Below are 10,986 nucleotides of genomic sequence, written 5' to 3' on the forward strand. Positions count from 1 at the left end.
CCCCCCCCCCCGCTGCGCTTGAGGACACCTGGTCTGATACAACAGGTATCGGACCAAGCATTGGAGCATTTGCATGAGTACCGATACACATTTGGAGTTTAAGTCTGGGCTCTGACTAGGCCATGCCAAGGACATTCACCTTTTTCTCCAATGGGTTGGTGTGTGCTTTGGCTCATTGTAATGTTGAAAGGTAAACCACCTCCCAATTGACAACTTTCTGTCAGCAGAAGGCAGAAGATTTTCCATATTTTGCCCCATCCATTTCTCCTTCTATCCTAATAAGCGGCTTTTTTTCTTGCACCCCTTCCCCCATACAAGCCACACGTGTGGAGAATTTGTGATATCGGTGTCACATGCACACAATGAACACTCTTTGTCACAGTTGCTGTCGGTCTCTTGGTAGCCTCTCTGACCTCCTGATCCAGGGAGGGTCTGTGTTGTACCAAATACCTTTCACTTCATAGTAATAGACTTCACTGTGCTTCTATGCATTGATAAAGCCTTTGTATCCGTCTCTGGACTTGTGCCTGCCCACAATTTTATCCCGGAGATCCCGGTGACGGTGACACCCATAGTTGATTGCTTCAGTTGCACTACCAGAGACTGAAATGCTCCGGGAAAGCTCTTTTCATGCTGAGCTAATCAAAATGGCCCCAGCTGACCACAGGTGAAAATGGCTTTGTGTGCCATTGAGAAGGTGATTAGCTACACCTGACTCGTTATTCTTGTCTAGGGGTTCCCAGGGTTGATGACCCAGTAACTGTAGAGAACGACACTTGAGTTCCTTTTTAGGATTTTTAACAAATGCAGTCTCTTTGTTGGGAATAGAGGGTATCAGGATAAAGTTTAGCTCAAGTGCTGGGAACTGCTAACTTCAATAAAAGTCTCTCTGTGTATAATCCAGAGAATAGCCAGTCACAACTGGACTCTTTAACTGTTGGATAAATCCTTGACTTTGGATCTAGCAGCCAACAAGTGATTCTAGCTTCGCAAAGTCTCTCTCTAAGCCCCCTGTACACACGGTCGGAGATTTCCACAACCAAATCTGTCAGATTCTGCCCGTCGGATTTTGTCCGTCGGATCTTGTCCGAAACTGTTGCATACACACGGGCGGACAAAGTTGGCGAAAAATCCGATCTTTCAGAACGTGATGACGTAATTTCGTTACGATGGGACTACATTCAGGCTAGTAGCCAATAGCTTTGATGTAGGAATTTGATCTGAGCATGCGTAGCATTTGGTCCGACCAAAATGCTCTACACATGATCGGATTACGTCCGACCAGCCCAGTTGGTCGGGAAATATTTCCAACATGTTGGAAAATAGGGTCCGACGGAGATTCTGATGGAATCAGTCCGATGCATACCACACACAGTCGGATTATCCGACGACGCGGTCCGACCGTGTGTACAAGGCTTTAGACTTGGTTGAAAAACTTAGTTGCAAACGGAAGGATAGAGGTAGGAACTTTTCTTACTGTACCAGAATATTGCAGCCGGTCCGGCGATACCGTAAGAAATGTGGATTCAATCAATGTCCTTGGCAGCTCAGCTTCCAGGCTCTTACCGAGCAGCCAGCCTCGTGCGTGGCCCTCTTACTGAAGAGTCCTCTCCTGGTCGCATGTAGAGTTGCTGGGCCTCTCCAAACCTGAGACGGCCCCGGAACACCTTAGAATCCTCCTTCCAGTTACTGCGCCTCAAACTAACCAGTTCCGAGGCTCACAAACGGATGGATCCGCACCCCAGGCCATGAGGGCCTCTGGGGGCTGGTCAGAAGGACCAGGACCACGGAGTCAGCAACAACTTCTGGACCGGAACCCAGAACCACGTGGCTTCAGCACCTTAAGTACCCTCTCCCGGAATACACAGCGAGACGAACGCGCCCGCTGATTGGCTCCGAGAAAGAGATTGGTACCCAATGCGTCCAAGCAGACTACGTTCTAATGCCTCTCACAGGTGCGAACCCCACCTATGACCAGGCAGAACCTCAATACAGCCCAGCCAAACTGATGCCAAAGCATAATTTAGAACAATTAACCCCAAAACGCAACTATAGTTTTGGGCAAAAACTAAAATGACATACATAGCATGTACTCATCAGGAGTACCGGCGCTTCCCATAGTATAGGGCTTGAAATTCCCGGTGTATCATTTAATCTGAAAAACTGTTCTATCTCCCTCTCAACCTTACTTACAGAATCCTTATCCTGTAGCAGAGATTCATTCAATCTCCAATTCAACCTCGGTCCATGATCCTCTCCTATCTCCAACCTAATCATAACTGGTGCATGATCTGACACAGTTCTAACTTTTATTTCCGCCTTCTCAAGTGCTTTCAGAAATTAATGTTCCAGGAAGATATAGTCTATTCGAGAGAAGGAACCATGGACCGAGGAGAAGCATGAATAATCCCTATCCTTTGGGTGAAGTACTCTCCAGGTATCCTGTAGTTGGAATGCAGCCAGCGCCCTTAAAAACATTCTCTGCTTATATACCGATGTCCTAGGGCCTCCTGCTGAAGTATCAATTTTAGGGTTTACACTCCAGTTAAGATCTCCAGCAAGAATTAATTTCCCCTCTTTAAAATCCTCTAATTTATTCAATATTTTCCTTAGGAATATGTCCGCATTCTCGTTTGGGGCATAAATGTTTACAATTGTGCATTTAAGGTTAAACAACATTCCTTTTAAACACAGGTATCGTCCCTCCGGGTCCACCAGTCGCTCCTCTAAATTAAACCTCGTTGTTTTACTGAAACCTATTGCAACCCCTCTGGAGTACGAGGATGGGGAATCCCCATAAATCCATACCGGGAAATCAATCGAATTCAGTCTGACCCCTGAAGTGCATGTTAAGTGCGTCTCCTGGAGACATGCTATATTTGCCTCCATATGCTGCAGCTCATCGTTTATTCTATGTCTTTTCATTTTTGTATTTAAGCCCCTTACATTATAAGTAATAACGTTAACTATCCCCATACCTCTCTTCCAAGGGGCATTCTCCCTCTCTTTTTGGAGCGTCTAGTGAACCCGTTGGTGACCATACCTGCTACCCCTGTGGTAATAAGAGGGGTATTAATAGGGATTGGAGCAGGAAAAAAGAGAGAGAGAGAGAGGAGGAAAACCCTACTGTATGAAGAAATCCAGAGATTGGAGCTGGGTAGCAGACCAAGGGGACTACACGATACCCAGGATCTAGTAAAAAAAAAGAGAGAACTAGAAGACTACCTAGAACAGGACAGGAAGGGCCGCCTATCACATTCTGGGAACAGAGATGTATCAATGGGGAAACAAAGCCGGTAAATGGCTGGCTAAGAGGGTGAAGGATAAGAAAAGCAGAACCTTTATCCCAAAAGTAAGAAATGAGGCGGGGGACATACAAAATATGCCGGAGGATATAGTGAACACGTTCTATACATATTACAAAGCCCTATATAATATTCAACAGGAAACCTTAGAGAATGGAGGCCGGGATGCAATAAAGGACTATTTGAAAGGGATAGATATTCCCAAGGCTAAACAAATGGAAATGGAGGCACTAGAAGCCCCAATATCAAAGTTGGAAGTCGAATGGGCGATCAAAAATACAGCTAAGGGAGGGTGCCCCGGGCCAGATGGTTTCCCGATATCATACTACAAGGAATTTCAAAAACAGCTGGCCCCAAAACTATGCGCGTATTTTAATGCAGTGGGGAGGGATGGAAAATTTCGAGAAGAGACATTACTGGCGCATGTGGTCCTGATCTTGAAAGAGGCAAAGGATCCGTTGGCAGTGGAAAGCTACAGGCCAATTTCCTTGCTAAATTCAGATATTAAACTCTTTGCAAAAATTATCTCTGAACGATTAAGACCTCATGTCCCAGAGTGGATACAGCAGGATCAGGTTGGTTTCATTCAGGGGAGAGAAGGTCGGGATAACGTACTAAAGACCATTATGCTAAGCCAGGAAACCATAAGACAGAAGACCCCCTCGATACTCATGTCTATAGATGCTGAAAAGGCATTTGACAGGGTTAGTTGGGGGTTCTTATTCGAAGTGTTGGAGCGATATGGATTGGGACAGAGGATGAGAGGGTGGATAGAAGCTTTGTATACTAAGCCTAAAGCTAAAATAAGAATAAACGGGGCCCTGTCCTGCCCCCTTGAACTGTGCAACGGGACAAGACAGGGCTGCCCGCTCTCCCCAATACTATTCATTCTGGCACTAGAACCCCTCCTGACTGCTATTAGGAAGAATCAAAACATCCAGGGAATACGGGTAGATGAGAGGGATTATCGGGTTGCTGCTTTTGCAGACGATCTTCTGCTCTATATCTCTAGCCCGGAGACCTCTATACCGGCGATTATGGAAGAACTAAAAAAATATGGGAAAGTCTCCAATTTTAAGGTTAACGCAACTAAATCCGAAATTCTAAACTTAAATATACCAGTAGAAGAACAGAGAATCCTACAAACTAAATACCCTTTTAGATGGAGTGGGAGGGAACTGGCCTACTTAGGAATAAAGCTTACAGCAGGGATGGGGGACTTGTTTGAGGCTAATTATATCCCCCTACTGAACAAAATTAAACAGCATTTAGATAGGATCCAATACAAAGCTTTATCTTGGATAGGGAGAATAAATACAGTTAAAATGTTCATTTTACCAATGTTTACTTACATATGTCAAATGGTCCCCATATTATTACCACAGGGATATCTTAATAAATTAAAAACGATGATTAAAAGATTCATATGGAAAAAAAAAGCGGCGAGGGTGGCCCTTAATACTTTGATAAGAAGTAAAGTCAGAGGAGGATTAGCAATGCCCGATTTCAAAAAGTACTACGAGGCCATAGCAATCTCACGAATCACAGACTGGACACACAATAAAAAGGGGAAGGATTGGGTGGAATTAGAAATGAAGTTAAGCAGAAGGGAATTAGGGGAGATAATATGGATACCCGCAAAATATAGAGAATTAGGGATTAGCACAAATTTATGGACAAAAGGGTCACTGCGAATATGGGACACAATAAATGAGAGACACAAGTGGGAGCACAACTCACCATTTATGCCATTACTAGACACTAAATTTTTTTTACCAGGGCAAGAGGAATATGTATATTATAGCAGATGGGCTAAGAAAGATAAAATTAAATTACAAGAGGTTATGGAAGGGAATAGGGTATGCACATATGAGGAATTAATAGAAAAGTGGGGGCATAAGCCTTTAGATAAGTGGAGATATTCACAATTATATTATTTTATTCAGTCTTTAACACAACCACTACGAGGACAGGAGCAACTTAGACCTCTGGAGAAGCTGATAGGGAACCCTCAATGCGTTGTAAAAAGGATCTCAAAAATATATGACATCTTAATAGAGGTAGAAGAGCAAAAATACCCCCCCTATATGGAGAAGTGGGAAAATGAACTGGGACCGCTGAATAATGATCTCCATAGAAACAGGATTATTAGACGAACGTACTCGGTGGCCAAAGACCTTCAAACTAGAGAGATGTCATATAAACTTTTAACAAGGTGGTATATAACTCCACAGCAAGGAAATAAAATTAGTAGCGAGACCCCCGCAACATGCTGGAGAGGCTGCTCAGCGGTGGGGACCTTCGCCCATATATGGTGGGAGTGCCCTAAGATACAGATATTTTGGGAGAAAATTATAAAAGCTATCTTTGAAATAACAGGGGAAGGGATTAGAAGAGACCCATGGGTTTGCTTATTCCACGACTCGGAAAAAGGAGAGAGAGAGTATGGGTACTCCCTGGTTCCTGGTCTATTGAACTCCGCTAAGGCACTGATCCCGCGTAGATGGAGGAAACCCGACCCTCCCTCGTTGAAGGAGTGGGTAGAAAGGTTAGAAAGGACACGAAATATTGAAGAGACAATCTATAAACTGGATAACCTAGAAGGGAGATATCAATATAAATGGCGACCGTGGATACAATTTGGAAAAACTGAAGGTTATTTAAAGCTGCTTGACTGTTAGTAAAGAAGAAGGGAAAAAGCAGAAAGAGGGAAAAACAAGGCAGAGAGGGAAAAAATGGAAAAGGCCCGGGGAAGGGACCGAGTGAGAGGGGTGGGGAGGGAGGGATAAGGGAGATCATCCTTAAAGAAATGTTGTTGTACTTATCATTACGTTGAATAGTTTATGTTTGTATACTTTGAAAAATCTGAAAATAAAGAATAAATAAAAAGGAGTACCGGCGCTACACAAGTAATTTGCAGGAGGGAGGTGATCCTTTTTCCAACTCAGTGGTTGTTTTTGTTTTTCTGACATGTCGGTGTTCTATCTTTCTAAGTTGCACTGAGTAAATACAGCTGCATAAAACAAAAACTGTGTCTGACTTCATTTTAGGCTGCAAAGCAACAAAGTGTGATTATTTTAAAGGGGGTGTGATTATTTTATATACCCACTGTGTGTATATATATATATATATATATAAAAATATATATATATATATATAAAAATATATATGGTGTAGAAGAGTCTTGTGCTCAGTCCGGGATTTGAACCGGTATGTCAGTTTATCGGTTGCTTTTGTTTTCTTCTATTTTGGCAACAAAAGTTTCAGCTAAAAAAATCGCACATTTGATCGGCTTATATTCGTGTCACACTTCAAGAATAATCACACCCAACAAATAAAATGTGACCTTTATTAATAATAACCTCTGGCATTCACACAAGCAGTCTGAGGCTTCAATCACTGCACAACAATGATATGGTTTACAGCCACGGATTTGCCGGGACAATCTGGCATCTTGGAATTCAGTCCCGATAGTGCTGATGTCCCGGGATCAGCGTCACCCTTATTTTAGTTACTACACATTAACTCCACCGTAAGGGGTTGCCGAAAGTAGTGGTTCACCCGTCACCCTGCCCAGCCAGACATCCACCTCTCAGACACTCAGAGACGTAGAACAGTCCATAGCTTTGTTTTTGTTTTTTATTGAGGGGATTAACCGGTTCCCGACCAGCGCACGCCGATGTACGTCGGCAGAATGGCACGGGCAGGCATATTGGCGTACCTGTACGTCCAATCTTTAATGCCGCCCTGCCATCGCGAGCGCGCTGGTCAGGACCTCCATGAGTCCGGTCGCGGGTCCCGCGGACTCGATCGCCGTGGGCATACCCACGATCGTCTCACGGGGCGGCTGAACGGAGAGATGCCGTTGTAAACAGGATTTCCCCACTCTGCCTAGCAACTAGTGACGCTGATCTCTGCTCCATGTGATTGGAGCAGAGATCAGTGTTCACTAAATGAAAGCCCAACCCCCCCACAGTTAGTAACACACCCCTAGGAACACTTAACCCCTACACTGCCACCCACTGGTTAACCCCTTCACTGCCAGTGTAATTTATACAGGAATCAATGCATTTGTATAGCACTGATTGCTGTATAAATGACAATGGTCCCAAAAATGTGTCAAAAATGTCCGATGTGTCCGCCATAATGTCGCAGTCACAATAAAAATCGCTGATCGCCGCCATTACTAGTAAAAAAAAAAAAAATTATTAATAAAAATGCCATAAAACTATCCCTATTTTGTAAACGCTATAACTTTTGCGCAAACCAATCAATAATCGCTTATTGCGATTTTTTTACCAAAAATATGTAGAAGAATACCTATCGGCCTAAACTGAGGGGAAAAATTTTTTTTTTATATATTTTTGGGGGATATTTATTATAACAAAAAGTAAAAAATAATGCGTTCTTTTCAAAATTGTCGCTCTATTTTTGTTTATAGCGCAAAAAAAAAAAACCGCAGAGGTGATCAAATACCACCAAAAGAAAGCTCTATTTGTGGGGAAAAAAGGACGCCAATTTTGTTTGGGTGCCACGTCGCACAACCGCGCAATTGTCAGTTAAAATGACGCAGTGCCGAATCTCAAAAAGTGGTCTGGTCTTTGGCCAGTAAAATGGTCCGGGGCTGAAGTGGTTAAACATGGATGGGAAATGGAAAATTATGGAATGTTCAGGATATTCAGTGCAACTTGCTTGGAACATTTATATACACTCCAGTCTTCTCTTCAGCACAACACTTGCTTAAGACCTCTCATCCTTCACTCCTAAAGCACTTCCATGGCTGTTACTCCTCCAGACTAGCTAGCACCACATGGTAGGCCTGACACTGCTTCAGCCAGGCCTTTGTGAACTGCCTTTTGCAGGCAGGGGCCTCGGGCCCCTGTGGTGTATAATAGTTCAGGTGCTAGCTGTCCTCTATTCATCTACCACTCCCAAATAGCTCTCTTCAGGCCCTGCCAGGCAGCCTGGCTGCAATGAACTCTCTCCACAGTCCTCTCTTCTGGTTCTGCGCCCATCTCCAACTGCAATCTCCCAGTTCTCTCAGGCATGCCTCCCTAGTCCTCCCTACTGTGCTCACTCACCAGCCCTCCTGACTGTTACCAGTTGTCCTCCCTGGAGACTCTTATGCCCCGTACGCACGATCAGACTTTCCGACAACAAAACCGTGGATTTTTGGTCGAAGGATGTTGACTTGTCTTGTATACACACGTTTACACAAATGTTGGCCAACAATTATGAACGTAGTGACGTACAAGACATACATGAGATCTCCATTATGAACACTAGTTATATCTCTGGCTCCTACTTGATTCCGAGCATGCGTGGACTTTTGTCTGACGGTCTTGTGTACACACGATCGGAAAGTTCCACAACAAACATTTGTTGGCAGAAAATTTGAGAACCTGCTAGCCAACATTTGTTTGCGGAAAGTCCGACAACAAATGTTCGATGGAGCATATACGTGGTCGGACTCACATCAACAAGCTCACATCCAACATTTGTTGTCGGAAAATCCGATGCGGCATTAGAAGAGTGCTCTCTCCGCTCTCTCATGTGCCTCTCCATCCAGGATCACTTCACTCCTCCATGATGCACCCGAGCCCCAGCCCCCCCCCCAGACTGGGGAGCTCCCTGTGGGCCCAGACATCCTACACACCTCTCTTACTTCAGCTTTCCACCCGACAACTCCTCCCCAGCTGGGCTGACCCCAGGTATTCCAAGGAGGCCTGCCCCCTGCCAATCCAATTTGGGGATTGGTCAAGGCTCCTCAAGATACCCCAGGCAACTCCACCTCTCCTTTCTCCCTTTCCTTCCAGCACCTTCTAGAAAGAAGAGGGAGGAGACAGTAATGCTACCTGTGAGTCCCCAGCTGCTACCTTGAGCCACTCCCAGCCCAGAATGAAAACAAACAGACCCTGCCATCAGCTAGGCCTGCCTAAATTTTATTACTCTGCCAGAAAAATTCTCACTCTAGCACCTACCTAACTAGAGGGTGCTACACTCATTAGGACATGCATTACCATTGTAGCACTGACCCCCGAAGGAGCTGCTGGTTTTATTTGGGCTTACTGTTACCTCGCTTGTTTTCTTCTCCATCTTGAGGGTTCCCGTGGTAGATGGCCCAAAGAAAGTGGAAACTGACACTGAATCCTCTTTCGGGTTATTTATTTAGAACAAAAAAAAAATTCTCAATAAATGTTAGAGGGTTAGGAGTGAGTTCAGGCACTTAGATTGCAAGATGGAAGTCTTTAGAGAAAATCCAGGGAATACAAACTGTTTCACAACTGGATTTAGCTTCCCCCGGATAGACCTCTCTCACTAGGCCTAGCAGCTGGTGGGATGCTTGACAAAGTCTCTGCCACAGACTTGTGAGATACACTTGAGCGTTACTGAGGGATGTGAATAAATGTAAAGAACTGATATACGGTACCAGGTTCTCTCAGCCGATCCGGTGATACCGTATGAGTGTTGATCCAGGTAGCGTCCTTCAACTAAGCCCCCAGGCTCCTTCAGAGAAACCAGCCTTGCGCACGGTCTTCTCCTGAAAGAGTCCTTCCTTGTGGTTCTTCAGTTGCTGGGCCTCTCCCTTCAGATGAGACGGCACTGGACCTTTCTTGGATCAGTAGGTCCCGTAACTCACTCGGGGCCTGTCCCTGCAGTTGTGTTGCTTCGGGCCAGCCGGCCCCGGGACTCAGGATGCATAGTTCCACACCCCAGGCCAGGAGGGCCATGGGACTCGGTCAGAAGGACCACCAGAACCTAACAGACAGAAAATATTCCCCGTTAACATGATGTCATTACCTTAAATACCACCCCCCAGAATGCACAGCAGGAAAACACTCCCACTGGGCTGGTTAAGAGAGATAAGTGGCATTCAGTGCACCCAGCTAGACTGTGTTTCTACTCTTGCCGGCGATGACAGTGACACCTGCGGTCAAGGAGAACCCGAAATGTAGAAAAATAGTCCCGAAACCCAACTGTGGCTTCAGGCAACTTAACTTTTCAAAAACCATATGTGCGTGCATGTGCGTATACACGGGCACGCGTGCACCCCCCACTGACGCTGGCGCTAAGTGGACTATTCAAATGCAGCAGCTATACTAGCCAGTTTTGTCTGATCTGCAGCTCTTCCTGTGTTCCTATGTGCGTGCCTGCACTTGAATCCTGTGATTGACCCAGCTTGTCCTGATCACACATGAACACTGAACGCCTTGACCTCAGCCTTTCTTTGGATTCTGCTTGCTTATTGCTCAACTGCCTGCTCCAGTGTTGCTGACCTCAGCTTGTATCCTGACTATTCTCCTGCCTGCTGTCCATGCCTGTACCTGATCTGGCTTGCCTGACAATGCATGCTGTTTAACTATCTGCTGAACTCCACGCTCCATATGCTACTTACCTGGTCATCGATGTTCATCCGCCTGCCACGTGTTATCAGTCTACCCTGATCATGTGATCAGCCACCTGCCAACCAAACAACTGCTAGCCTGCTGTCTGCCAAGTCCAGGGTCTGCTGTTCCTGCTGCCATCTGCTGTGTTGGCCATCTGATCCATTCCTGGTGAAGCAACTGCTTTTCATCCATGCGGTTTGCTGGACACTCTACAGCATTGATATGCAATTAGCGGACCTCCAGCTGTTGCTAAACTACAAGTCCCAACATGCCTCTGCCTCTGGCTGTCATGT

At 45.3% G+C, this 10,986-nt stretch overlaps 1 protein-coding gene across 1 annotated transcript in view; it reads right to left on the reverse strand.

The window, feature by feature from the left end:
- The window catches only part of LOC143962528 (uncharacterized), a 61,386-nt gene extending 50,667 nt beyond the window's left edge, over positions 1-10,719 (reverse strand). Inside the window, exon 1 of the mRNA XM_077471801.1 lies at positions 10,702-10,719. Coding sequence (XP_077327927.1) covers positions 10,702-10,719 — 18 coding nt within the window. The remainder of the gene's footprint in view (positions 1-10,701) is intronic.
- Positions 10,720-10,986: the final 267 nt, after the last annotated feature.

This window comes from Lithobates pipiens, unplaced genomic scaffold (assembly GCF_037356315.1).
Source record: "Lithobates pipiens isolate NorthernLeopardFrog02 unplaced genomic scaffold, aLitPip1_a1.2 Scaffold_8, whole genome shotgun sequence".
NCBI classification, from domain to species: Eukaryota; Metazoa; Chordata; class Amphibia; order Anura; family Ranidae; genus Lithobates; species Lithobates pipiens.